General features: G+C 41.8%; 1 protein-coding gene across 5 annotated transcripts in view; it reads left to right on the forward strand.

The window, feature by feature from the left end:
• Positions 1-12,612, forward strand: part of SLC30A9 (solute carrier family 30 member 9) — a 76,764-nt gene extending 64,152 nt beyond the window's left edge. For 3 of the 5 annotated variants that reach the window (XM_090035848.1, XM_090035846.1, XM_090035847.1), the window contains exons 19-20: positions 469-582; positions 8,308-12,612. In XM_090035848.1, the coding sequence (XP_089891974.1) occupies positions 469-582; positions 8,308-8,352 (159 nt within the window). In that variant the 3' untranslated portion in view covers positions 8,353-12,612. The remainder of the gene's footprint in view (positions 1-468; positions 583-8,307) is intronic. The other 2 variants (XM_090035845.1, XM_090035849.1) reach the window with 2 other exon arrangements.
• Positions 12,613-13,730: the final 1,118 nt, after the last annotated feature.

Here is a 13,730-nt window from a genome sequence, read left to right on the forward strand (position 1 = left end):
CAGTGTATGTTGCCCACAGTATGCAGGAGGGGTGGGTAGAGTGGCAAAAAGATACAGGGTGAGAAAAGGGCAGGATGGGAGCAAGTGCTTTGCTTTGAGACTATTACTATTTATTAATTATTTGGTAGCTCTTTGTAGATGTGAATTTTGGCAAAATAAACTGCAACTGTGTAAGCCTTCTTTGAGGAACAAAGGAAAATCATTGAGAAATAAAAGGAAATAATTGTACATGGTGTAGATTTGCTGTGGCCAAAATGTTCTTTGCTTATTTTAAATTTATCCATTTTGATCATTCTCACTGCTTGAAAAGTCAGACTACATGTGGTTGTGATACAAAATGAGCCCTACTTTTCCTCGACAAAACGCTGCCAATTAAGAAACATGGAAATATGTTCAGATTTAGTTATGTAAATGCAGTGTTTCTTTTTCAATTTTTCCTCCATTCTCTCAACTTTCATTCTTTGTTAGGAAATTCAGCAGGTGAAGACACTTGAGGAACTAGAAGCTTTTATGCTGAAGCATGGAGAGAATATTATTGACACCCTGGGAGCAGAAGTAGATCGGCTTGAGAAGGAGCTAAAGGTAAGATTCAACTAGTGGGCCTTCTTTTTTTAGGAACTGCTGTGCAGAAATGTTCAGTCTGACTGCTCTTCCCTGTGTAATAGACTTTTAAATAAAATCAAAGGCACTTTAAAAAAAGTTTCATTAAACAAATCTGACTTGCAGAGCAAACATTTATCATCCTTTTCACCTGTTTGACAAGTTTAGATTTCTTTAGTTTTATCTCTTCATACTGCTTGCTGCTTCAAGATTATTACTATTTAATAGTTATTTTTTATGAAATATTTATTACCTGTTTGCATTCACTGAAAATTTGCACAGTGGTCTCAGCATCAAGTAACTTATAATTCTACTTTGGTTATAATGAAAGGGAAGTTTTTAAATGTTTTTTAATTCTACACTTACTGTTGTGTCAAAACTAATTGGTTGTATATGAGAACTCTAATTATTAGACTTCTGCTCTTGGCAAACAGTAGAACATTTAATTTCCACTATTGCTTTAATATTTCTTAGTTCCCTCATAGTTGCTAAACAAGAATGTTGTTGTTCATGTCAGGATTTAAATGTTTTGATTTGAAACAGTGAAGGAAGGTTAGGTGGTTATTAAACTCTTTACCTGTGACATTGTGGGGTAGGCATGTTGGCATGCTTTCATTTTCACTTGGCATAGTATATATAATGGATGACACAAAGCAGAAATATTTGGTTTTGCATAGTCTTATAGGGGTCTTTCAGGTAAATATTTCTGTTGATCTTTGTGATTTTTGTGAATTCTAGAGTGAGGTTAATGAGCTAGGCAGAGATAACAGTTGGTATTGTCACTCCTGTGTGGGATTTTAAGTCCCGTTCTGGTATGTAGCTTGTACGTTAGTATATGAATTGTTATATAACACGTGTATGGATGTATGTATAGTGTGCACAGATGAAAGAAAATTCATAGATTCATAGATTCATAGATGCTAGGGTCGGAAGGGACCTCAATAGATCATCGAGTCCGACCCCCTGCATAAGCAGGAAAGAGTGCTGGGCCTACATTACCCCAGCTAGATACACATCCAACCTTCTCTTGAATACCCCCAGGGTAGGGGAGAGCACCACCTCCCTTGGGAGCCCGTTCCAGACCTTGGCCACTCGAACTGTGAAGAAGTTCCTCCTAATATCCAATCTAAATCTGCTCTCCTCTAGCTTGTGGCCATTATTTCTTGTAACCCCCGGGGGCGCCTTGGTGAATAAATACTCACCAATTCCCTTCTGTGCCCCCCTGACGAACTTATAGGCAGCCACCAGGTCGCCTCTCAACCTTCTCTTGCGGAGGCTGAAAAGGTCCAGTTTCTCTAATCTCTCCTCGTAGGGCCTGGCCTGCAGGCCCTTAACCATACGAGTGGCCCTTCTCTGGACCCTCTCCAGGTTATCCGCATCCTTCTTGAAGTGCGGCGCCCAGAATTGTACGCAGTACTCCAGCTGCGGTCTGACCAGCGCCCGATAGAGGGGAAGTATCACCTCCTTGGACCTATTTGTCATGCATCTGCTGATGCACGATAAAGTGCCATTGGCTTTTCTGATGGTTTCGTCACACTGCCGACTCATGTTCATCTTGGAGTCCACTAGGACTCCAAGATCCCTTTCCACTTCCGTGCCACCCAGCAGGTCATTTCCTAGGCTGTAGGTGTGCTGGACATTTTTCCTCCCTAGATGCAGGACTTTGCATTTCTCCTTGTTGAACTGCATTCTGTTGTTTTCTGCCCACTTGTCTAACCTGTCCAGGTCTGCTTGCAGCTGCTCCCTGCCCTCCGGCGTGTCCACTTCGCCCCATAGCTTAGTGTCATCTGCAAACTTGGACAGAGTACATTTCACCCCCTCGTCCAAGTCGCTGATGAAGACATTAAAGAGTATCGGTCCAAGCACCGAGCCCTGCGGGACCCCACTGCCCACACTCTTCCAGGTCGAAACCGACCCATCCACCACAACTCTCTGGGTGCGACCCTCCAGCCAATTCTCCACCCACCGGACTGTGCAGTAATCCAAGTCACAGCTCCTTAACTTGTTCACCAGTATGGGGTGGGATACCGTATCAAAGGCCTTCCTGAAGTCCAAGTATACGACATCCACCCCTCCTCCTGCGTCGAGGCGTTTTGTAACCTGGTCATAAAAAGAGACTAGATTGGTCAGGCACGATCTACCTGCCACGAACCCGTGCTGGTTTCCCCTCAGCATAATTTGTCCTGCCGGGCTCTCACAAATGTGAGCCTTGATGATTTTCTCAAAGATTTTGCCAAGGATGGAGGTGAGACTGACTGGCCTATAGTTACCCGGGTCCTCCTTCCTCCCCTTCTTGAAAATGGGAACCACATTGGCCCTTTTCCAGTCCTCCGGGACTTGACCCGTGCGCCACGAGCGTTCAAATATTCCCGCCAGTGGCTCTGCAATGATGTCGGCCAGTGCCTTCAGTACCCTCGGATGGAGCTCATCCGGGCCTGCCGACTTAAAGGCATCCAGTTCTTCCAAGTGACCCTGCACCACCTCAGGGTCCACGCATGGAAGTCTGGTGCCTTGCTGCTGCCTCCCTACACTCCCAGTGAGAGACTTGTCATGCCTCTCGCTTAGGAACACTGAGGCGAAGAACTCGTTGAGGAGTTCAGCCTTGTCCCCTCTGTCCGTCACCAATTGTTTCTGCCCATTTAGCAGGGGTCCTATTCCTCCCTGGGCCTTCCTTTTACTCCCTATATAGCTAAAAAACAATTTCTTATTGTCTTTTACTTGGGTTGCCATCCTCAGCTCCATGGTAGCTTTGGCCTGTCTAACTGCCTCCCTACAAGCACGAGCAGAAGAGGTATATTCCTCTTTGGTGATCTCTCCCTGTTTCCACTTTTTATGTGCTCCCCTTTTGGCCCTTAGTCTGCCCTGGATTTCTCTGGTCAGCCAGGGAAGCCTCCTGGCCCCTTTTTCCCTCTTTTACCTCGCACGGGGATCGTCTCGCTTTGTGCTCGAAGGATAGCTTCCTTAAGGCACAGCCACCCTTCTTGGGCTCCCATCATTTCAAAACTACTACTCTGCAGTGCATCCTTCACTAATCGCCTGAGTTCGCTGAAATCAGCTTTCCTAAAGTCCAGCACGTTCACCCTACTGGTTACCTTACCCACTCGACGCCTTATGTTGAACTGTACTTTTAGGTGATCGCTGTCCCCCAGATGGCTACCGATCTGTAGGTCCCCTACTATGTCATCCCCCGTTGCCAATACCAGATCCAGTAAGGCATTCCCCCTAGTGGGACCATGTACCTCCTGCGTCAGGTGGAGGTCCTGTACGCAGGTTAGAAACCTGCGTGAGCGGTGGGACTTTGCTGTCTGTGTCTCCCAGCAGATGTCCGGGTAGTTTAGGTCCCCCATGACCACCGCCTCTTTAGCTTTTATGGTCTCTGAGAGTTGCCTCAGGAGCCCCAAATCTATTTCTTCCCCTTGATGTGGGGGTCTGTAGCAGACCCCTACCACCAAATCCTTTTCTCCTTGCCCCCCATGTAGCCTAACCCACAGTCCTTCTACTTCCTCATCCTTTGATTCTGTCTTGATGAGGGTTGATGTATATTGCTCCTTAACATAGAGCGCAACCCCTCCCCCCCTTTTCCCCACTCTGTCCTTTCTGTACAATCTATAGCCCTCAATATGTACCGCCCAGTCGTGGGATGGATCCCACCAGGTTTCCGTCAGCCCCACTAAGTCGTAGTCATTTAGTGCAACCAGGAGCGCTAGTTCATCCTGCTTGTTCCCCATGCTCCTAGCATTAGTATATAGGCACTTGAGCCCTGTGACTGGTGCTTTTGCTACCCCCTCGCTCCAAGCCCTAAAGGGCTTTTTGTCTCTAACCTTCCCGTTCCTTACCTGTGCCGTATTGCTGTCCACCCCCTGTCTTTCACGTTCCCAAAGCTCTCTTTCTTCAGGCTGGGCTGTCCTTGTGGGTGCCACCTGGTTTGGTGGTCCACAGCCTCCCCCACCCTCATCTTCCCCTCCCCCCGACGAGCCTAGTTTAAAGCCCGCCGGAGGAGATCCGCCAACCTGGAAGAAAACACATGCTTACCTTTGGGGGACAGGTGAAGCCCATCCCAGCTGAGCATGTCCCTCGTTGTAATGTGTGGGTCATTGTCCAGGAAGCCGAAGCCTGCCTCGAGACACCAATTCCGAAGCCGCCAGTTGGTCTCTCGGATGCAGTTCTTATGCCGTCTTCCGCGTCCGTTCACTGGTAGGATGGAAGAGAATACCACCTGTGCACCAAATTCCCTCAGCACGCCGCCCAGAGCCTGGTAGTCCGCCATCAGGTGATCGGGGGTTCTCCTGGCCGCATCATTAGTACCCACATGGACAAGGACCATGGGGTAGTAATCGGTGGGCTTGATCCTGGCCTGGATTACCTCCGTCACATCCTGAATCTTAGCTCCAGGCAGGCAGTAGACCTCTCGTGCTGAAGGGTCCTGGCGACAAATGGGCCCTTCCGTACCTCTCAGGATGGAATTGCCTATGACGAGCACGCGTCTCCTCCTCTTCTGGGTCCTCTCAGATCTCTTGATCTGTTTGGAGTGTGAAGAATGTGGCATTTCTTCCTGCCCAAGGGTTTCCTCCTCCCTTTCCATCTCCTGCAGAGTCGCCAAGGCCTCGTACCTGTTCTCCAGTCGGACTGGAGAAGCTTGTACCTGCTCGCTGCGAGCCGCTCCGGTCCTGGCTGTGACCGTCTGCCACTCTGCTGTGGAGGTCCTTCCCTGGGCTGCTTCTTCCTTGGGTGCCTGGTCCTGCAGGGAAAGGAAATAACTGTCAATTTCCTCCTCCGCCTCCCTGATCCCCCTCAGCCTGCTAACCTCCTCCCGGAGCTCTCTCACCTGTGCCTCCAGAGCCCTAAGCCGGGCACCTGCCGGACAGGTGTGGGGGCTCCCAATCTCTGCCCCCCCCGGCCCTGCTGGGGATCCCCCGCAGGCCGGGAGGTAGGGGGACATCAGCTCCCCCATGGATTCAATATATAATTCTTAGTAAGTAGAGGCTGGGAATTTGTAAAAATACATATGGATTTGGATTTTAATGCTCAAGGATGTAGCAGACTTAATAATTATAGTTTTGCATGTGGCTTTCTTGTTTTATGGTCTGTCAGATGAAAAATTGAGAAAAGTGGGGACTGGAAGAAGCAACTTGTCTACTCTGTTGAAAAGATAAAGGGTGCACCTTGTTCATGCTCTCTTATGGCTGACCAATAGGAGGAATAATATATACAAATAACTAATACTGGTGTTCATGAATTATACACAAGGAAAACATGATTATATATAAAATTCAGGAAAACCTGCCAGAGAGACTTTTTTTTTTTTAATAACAGCATTTCCATTGTGCCCTTGGTGACTGACTATTGCAAAATGTCTCGTGTCCTGTTCTCCCCCTCCCCCCCCCCCCCAAAAAAAAAATTTCTGCCCAGACATCAGAATTTATGACATACCAGCAGACTTGACTGTAACAGGAAGTAATTTTATGTGCTATGCAACAGTTTTGGGGTACGAAGGAAAAGATTCTGAAGAGCGAAGAAGAGTAGATAAACGTAACCAGGGTCAACAAAGGTGACCTTCAAAATGGGATGAAATTCAGGATGATTTCTCTCCTTGCCATTAGAGTAGAGTTCTCCTTGTGGTGCTCTTTGAACAACGCAAAGTACAGATAGAGAATTGCCCATGAGAGAAACAGCTGGATTCTATAAAAATAGAAGGGTGGTGCAAGAAATCCACTGATTTTTAGAGAAATCAGAAGTTTGATATGAAAGTCCTCAACTGTTTTGTCTGTTTCAAAAAGACACATGACCTGGTATTGCAGCATACTGTATGGGATGTTTTGAGGATGTATAGCATGGGCAAGAGGCTGCTAGCTTTCTAAAAACTTTTAGACAGGTGAGGTTAGTGATCCTAATCAAGTCAGCTAAGTGACTGACTTGATGATAATCAGCAGCAGGTACGGGGTGACCTGATATAGCTCCTAGTAAGTCCTGATCTGTATTGAGATAGTGATGGATAGTCATGATAGCCAAAGGCCTCTGGTAAAGGTGACAGCAAAGTAGGTGAACAACCTGAATTTTCCTGGCAACCTTGATCTGCTGGGTACTGAGAATATGGGCTTTCAGAGCCAAATAGATGTCTTTTTTGTAGGCTGCTGAATGATTCTGGCTGCCTGTAAGTGTGAATAGAGAGAACAATGCATACATTGAAGTGGGTGACAGTAAGATGGACAACAACATGGACAGGTTGATCTACCGGGGAAGCCTTTTTACATGGGAAATGGATTTCTCCAAGGAAATTGAGGAGTATGTGACAGGTGCAAGTGGCATTAGGTGACCTGAAGCTGATATAGAGAGAGAAGAATCTCCTCATAATCCTAAAATTCAGTGCTTAATATACAGTTGTACTCTATGCAGTAGAGACATGGTACTTCAAATGGTTGAACTCAGATTCCTGTCCTATTGAAATGTAGATAGCTGCTTGTGGTGAGCTGGTGAATCCATATCTGAAACAAAATAATCAGAAAAAACATTTGGCATGAAAGACTGCTGTTGCTGCAGCAGTGTAGAGGAAGTTTCAGCTGCTTTAAATGTCTGTGCTGGATGAAGAATGACTGCCTGCTAAAGACCGTGGTTTTTGGCTTGGTAGAAGGTGGCAAAAAGTGGCGAGATAACGTAGCAGAATGGTAACAAAAACATATCCAGGCACTATATACTTGATTGCAAGACAGCACAATGGAGAGCTGGACTACAGTGCGTGACTGGCCCCTAGTGGTGTTAAGTTACAGGACCTGGGAAGGAAAGGAGAATATGGATAAGCATTTCCTTCTTTCTGGAGATGCAAGAAAGACATTTGGGTAATATTTTTTGCTGGCAACAGTATTTTTTTCCAAAGAAATCTTTGAGCCATCAGCATAAGCATGCACTTGTGCTTCTGTGCCTGCTTTTTTCTCTTGATCAGAAGGGCACTGTTTAAGAGCATATCCTTGCCTAGCACGTGTAAGATTTTTGAGAAACATTTTAAGTTAGTTTAGTTTTCTCTCCCCAGAGTTGTGTAGTTGAAAATTACTCTTGACTATGATCTGCAGATTCAGCTCTTCATGGCTTTTGAGCAACAGGCTCAAGAATAAGTGTTTTTCAAAAAATGAATTCTATTTTACACGTATGTTTTTGCATTTTAATGATTGCTTTATTACTGAAGACACTAGTTAAATTCATATGCAGAATGACTTTGAAACAAGTCGCTTTAGATCATATATGGATCATGGAATCTGCATAATATCCTTTATTGTATTTTCACAAAATCTGGAGATGTGTATTTCCTTGTTAAAAGTTTTTAAATTCATTTTAGTAGCATATACGTCAGTTGGTACCAGGCACCTCTGGTATTTGTAAAAGTGATGCTTGTATATTTAAGTTCTCTTTAAAAATTTTCCTTGCCTATGATTCCTGTTTTTTGGGGGGGAGTGGAGGGGGGGGGTTGGGTTTAAACTGAGAGCCCCTTCATACTTTTTTAAAGCATTCAAACTAATTTTGTTTGGGTGTTGAAAAATGTTTCTTAAGAGACAAAGATGACTTGGCATTGTGAACTGCCTAAAATATTGATTAAGTGCAGTTTTTTAAATTTTAAAACTGTTGCTATACTACCATGTCTAGACATTTCTGTCCATGTTGTACAGGTGATTGTATGCACTAATTAATAAACTGAGTTCCTCTCTTTTTCTTTTTCAGCAACGTAATCCTGATGTTCGTCATGTGGATTTGGAAATATTATAGACTTAACAGAAGTCCTTTAAATTTTCCCTTTTGGAAAGAATATTGTAAATGGTGGAACAGCTATTGAACCTGCAGCCATCTAAGTACTTTACTTTACCTCACTTCATGCTGTAGGTTCCTGGACTGTTAGAACAGATTCAGTTTCTGGGAAAGGATTAGATTCAAAGGCAGCAATTTGTGTTGAACTGATTTCCCCCCCCCCCCAAAAGCTACTTGGCATAACTTCTACAAGAGAAGCTATTGGAGGTGAATTCCTTTGGGATCCAGGACATGGATCATCTAGTAAGGCAAATGTTAATGCCTGAAAATAGAAAATTATATATTCAGGTCCCTTGTTTCAATTTTGTGTCGACTTGTACATCAGTTTGCATTTATTTAATTGCTTCTTACTAGAAGCCAAGAGAGGTTCTTGTAAGACACAAATGTTAATACTAGAACAGGTTTTATTCCCCTGGAACCTGCCTGTATTGAATTAAATTGTTATATCCCAACTACATGATCTTTTCAGCCTCTCTTCCCTCAGACACCGTTTTTTTTGCCAACAGGAACTGGTCATTACTCAAGTTTTGTGACCTGAAAACTTGATTCTGCCAGCATTGCAATTCATGACAACCTCAGAAGATCAGATTACACTTTTCAGTGCAATCAGTTTTATGGGTTTACTCCAGAGTATGTTGTATTACTGTGAAGGATGTAGAAATTTCAGCGAACTTGCTCTTACTACCGTTGTTTTTTCCTTTGCCCATCTTCATGCTTTTGTTTTAATTTGCTAATATTGGTGGTGTAACATGGGAACTGTGTACAATAGTAGTTGTTAGTTCCTCTGTTCTTTATTTTGCTTTATATGCTTCTAAGAGACCACGTACCACAAGTAGTCTTTTCTAGAAGCAATGTATGTGCATAGAAGTTTTAACATACTTTGAAAGGTACTAAAATATTTATAATTAAAAAGAATTGAAGACTATATATTTTTATTTATTTGCACACAAGCATTACTTGTATAAATCCTGATTCTAGATTACTCATTTACTTTTTTTTGTCTTTTAGAATAAACTCTCTGCCTGGGGAAACAAACCAGATGTTTTGAATATGTGTAATAACTTGGAAAATAATCCCCAAATGAAGTACATAGAGTTTATGTATTTGAAGTGTTAGCTTATTGCATTCTGTAAAACGGGTTTCTAGAATAAAGCTTTCAGCATAGGCATTCAGGTTATAGCAGAGCCTTTAAGAAACATTGTGATCCAAAGGCTTAAGTGAGTACAAATCATGCAGATCTTGTAATTGAAGTATTAATGGAATATCTACAGATAAATCTGTCTACAAGCAAAATCTTTTATGCACTTTAAAATGTTTTGGCAACATGGGAAATGGTCGTGGAAGAGAGGCTGGTAGTAAAAGCATCCTAGTGATTCAGTTGCTGAATAATCTAGTGACTGACTTGCTAAGAACAAAAATGTTAATATGTTATGCAAGTTCTCAAAATCAATTTAAGATTAAACCATATGCATTGCAGCAAATAGTAATAATAGTGGAGACCAAAATGTCAGGATTTGATTAAATGCTTTGTAATAGTATTTTTAAGAAGTAAAATGTCACTTACCAATCAGTTATGATGATTAAAAAATAGCGTGCCGTTTGACAACTGCGAAGCACATTGTGCATTTTAAATAAAATGACATTCCACACTTTTAATTTTTAGAGAAGAGGCTTCATGTACTCTGTTTAATGGATTAATTTTTTACATGGCTGAGAGTGAATGGTTGGCTTCTCACCTTTATTCATAATTCCTAATCCTATGCCTTTCTCAGCAGTTGTTTTATGGGATATAATATAGTATATTAATGGTAATACTTATCTCATGTCCTTGTACTAAGTCTTAGTTAGGTCTGTAATATTAGCATAAGCTTGATCATTAGAGATGTGTTTAAGAAAAGTATTATTTCGTAGGTAATCTGCAAATATAATATGCTCAATGTTCTGAATAACTAAGGGACATTTTAGCACATTCTAAATAATTTACATTTTGTGTCCCTCACCTGCTGTCAGCTTTTCTGCATTTTGCTGATGACATACTCCTTGAAAAGCACTGAAACCTATGATGATAAAGTCTTACTTTTATTCTCCCTCCACATCTTCTCCCCACTCAAATAATGCAGATAAAATTTTAATATTGAAAACTATGTTGCTCTACAGAAATATTGAGAATCCTTCCAAAAATATTAGAAACCTGGAAAGGGACAGGCAAGAATTGAAACGTTTTCTGTCTGTCTCTCTTTTTAGTAGTGGATGTGACTTCACAAATTAACATGTATACTGGACCATCATGTAGAGGACCAAGTCTTCCTGAAATACCACAAAACTAGTAAACTTTTTGAAAGTATGGAAATGGTTCCTTATGTTAAGTTATGTTAAGTTCCTCTTAAAATATATATGCTACTTGAGTCTGTGTAAAAATGGTGCTTTCTTATCAGACCTCCTGGTGGTATGAAATGTGGTTATCTGCTAATTTTAGGAAGAGTTTTTTGCTGCTTTTTATTCATGTTAGCACAATAAAGCCAATGCATCTGTGAAGAAGAGTTGGCTTCCTTTGCTTCTGTTATGAAAGGATATACTAAATTAAATCGGTAGCATCCCTGCAAGTGTCCAAGAAGCAGTTTGGTTGTACTGTCGTAACTGGATGACCTAACTGAATATGCAGAATCCCTTTCACTGACGATGATGCTGATGCATGGGGTCTCTCCCTTTTTGGATATGATTCTTGGAGTTCATCATGGTTTAGCATGTTGGACAAAACACACTTGAAATTAGGCCGGATTTATACAGAACAGACGATATACCTGTTTGTATATGTTAGGTTGCAAGACCCATTTTAAAATTAAAACAAATTAAAAAACCCCCAAACCCTAAAGGCAAGGTTTGTTTGTTTTCGGGGGCTTTTGTTTGGGGTGGGGCAGGGGGAAGGGGAGGGGAGTTGGCAATATCTTTTTTTGGAAAAACTGTATATCAAAAGGAGATGTTAACACAAAGCATCCCTTTCCTGGGTCACTGCAGCTACAACACTCCAATCTTATGCAAGCCCTAGGAAAGTCCCAAGAAACCTGAATTGAGTCTTTCAGCAGTGGTAGGGATTCTGCAAATTAAATTAAATCTCCAGTTATGACTGTGCAACCATACTGTTTGCTGGAGGTTGCAGGGATGCTACCTATTTAATATAGTATATACTTTAAAAGCAGAAACAAAAGGAACTGACTCTGTTCTTCAGATGTATTTACGGTAGACTACTTAAGATTTTTCTTGAATGTGATCTGTGGTTTGAAAAAGGGTAAAACTCAAAGGAGAAACTCGTTGGCTATAATGAAAACATTTATTCTTGGATTATTTTTCAAGTCAGTCTTTGCATTTCCTAAAGCCACAGAAGATATTTATTTTTATATATAGTGTTTCCTCACAGAGTTTGTCTTGCAGAATTGGATTCAGACTGCTATACTCGCTTTGCTTTGTAGGTGACACATCACTTACTGCATACATAGTATTTCATAATCCTTTGAATTTATACTGGAACAAAAACTGGTAGACTGCTGCACTTTGATTTTCTTTTAATGTTGAGTTGATTGGAGGATAGTAATAAATCTTCCCCTACTTGGCACTTTTTTTTTTTCCCTGTTATCATTCAAATTGTTGAATTTATATAAAATATTCTCTATTACATGCATTAAATTTTTACCAGGGTAAATCATTAGGTCTCCTTGTGTAGTTTGAAGGCCAGCACTTAAAGCTATTTTTTTCTTTCCTCTCCCCAAAGCTATTTGATATATGTACATCAGAGACTGCAACTGGAAATAACCATTTGAAAAAACATTTGCTGTTAATGCTTTATTTTGTCCACTTGTGTATCAACCATGTGATACTAATAAATCTTCTAATTGACTAAGTATTGGTAAGGTGTTATTGACCTTCCCCCAGTCTGCTACAGGTAGGGACCTTGATTAAAAGAAGTTTAAGCATGGCTGATTCTGATCAAGCTAAGGTACTATCATCAGTTGACAGTAAGATGCATGTTAAAGATATAGTAAAAGTCTGTAGCAACTATATTCACACTCCATCAGTCCTACGGTCTCATTTCATTTTTATGAAAATTGCCTTAATATTTGAACAGTTAAAGCTGAACACCAAGATTTTGCCTTTATCCCCTACATAGGAGAGACTTGCCATGGCCATCTGTACTGATAATTTCCAAAGTATATTATAGATGTACTCCGGATTTTGTAGTAACTACCAGTTCATGACTGAATTACATTCAATGTGCTAGTTGGTGTCTATAAAGTCCTGAATAGTGAAAACCTCAATTAGCTGAAACTTCAACATGTTTAGCATAGGCTCTTCAGTAGTCTGTTTGGCACCATGTACATCACAAAACACAATCTCAGTGGTCTACCTGAGCTTACTTGCATGTACCCAAAAACTAGATTATTTTAGGAGTGCATCTTTTGTCAAAGTCTTATACTAACTAATGTAATTTTGATATTTTATTTTACTAGCTAATTTTTGTTCTGGTTACTAAGGGGAAAATACATGATGAATGCTGTTCGAAGTGTGCCTAGACACTAAGGCTGCAGCATATCCATGCAAACCCCACAAATCAGTGGTGGCCAACCTCTTTTCTCAGGTATGCCATAAGGTAATTCTTGCACCCTCTCCGTGTCACTGTGATCCTCTTTCCCTGCTTCAGCTGCCATTCTGCTTTCTGCTCCCTGCCCTGTGTTCTCTGCCTGATCTATTGCTCTACTTTGTTTCTTTCCCTGTGCTCCCTACTATACCTGCCACTTTGCTCCCTCACTAGTCTTGTCACATGACACACAGGTTGGTGATTAATTCTTTTGAAAAACAGGACTGGCTGAAAGAATAATTTGTTTTGGAAAGTATTGACCTCTGTAATTAAACCAAAAACTTTCCTTTGGGCCACGTGAGCTTACCCAAGTTTACATTAGGTTGAGTTTAAAATGAAAATGTCCTTCTGTAATTTTTGTGCTGTCTTTGTTTTGTTTTCTTTTTTTAATACATAGCACCAGAGTACAAGTGATCAGCATCATTTTAACTGAGAAGCAGATTGGAGTGATAAAATCAAGGTAAATGGTAGAGCTGTGTGAAGCTTCGGTAGCCAGTTGGAATAGGAGGAGATTCAGTCTGATTCAGGGACTGAATCTTGGAATCCAGATTGAATCAGGAGACCAATTAAAAGCTCCAAATTGTTTTGGAAAAGATTTGGCAATTCAGCCATAGACTAAACAGGCAGCTGACACAGCTCCTTCCAGCTGGAAAATCTGTTGGGGTTGGGCTAGGGGGAAGGAAGGGGTGTGGGGGAGAGAGGGATTGGG

Source organism: Crocodylus siamensis, chromosome 2, assembly GCF_052110815.1.
Source record: "Crocodylus siamensis isolate JL-2025a chromosome 2, ASM5211081v1, whole genome shotgun sequence".
NCBI lineage: Eukaryota > Metazoa > Chordata > Crocodylia > Crocodylidae > Crocodylus > Crocodylus siamensis.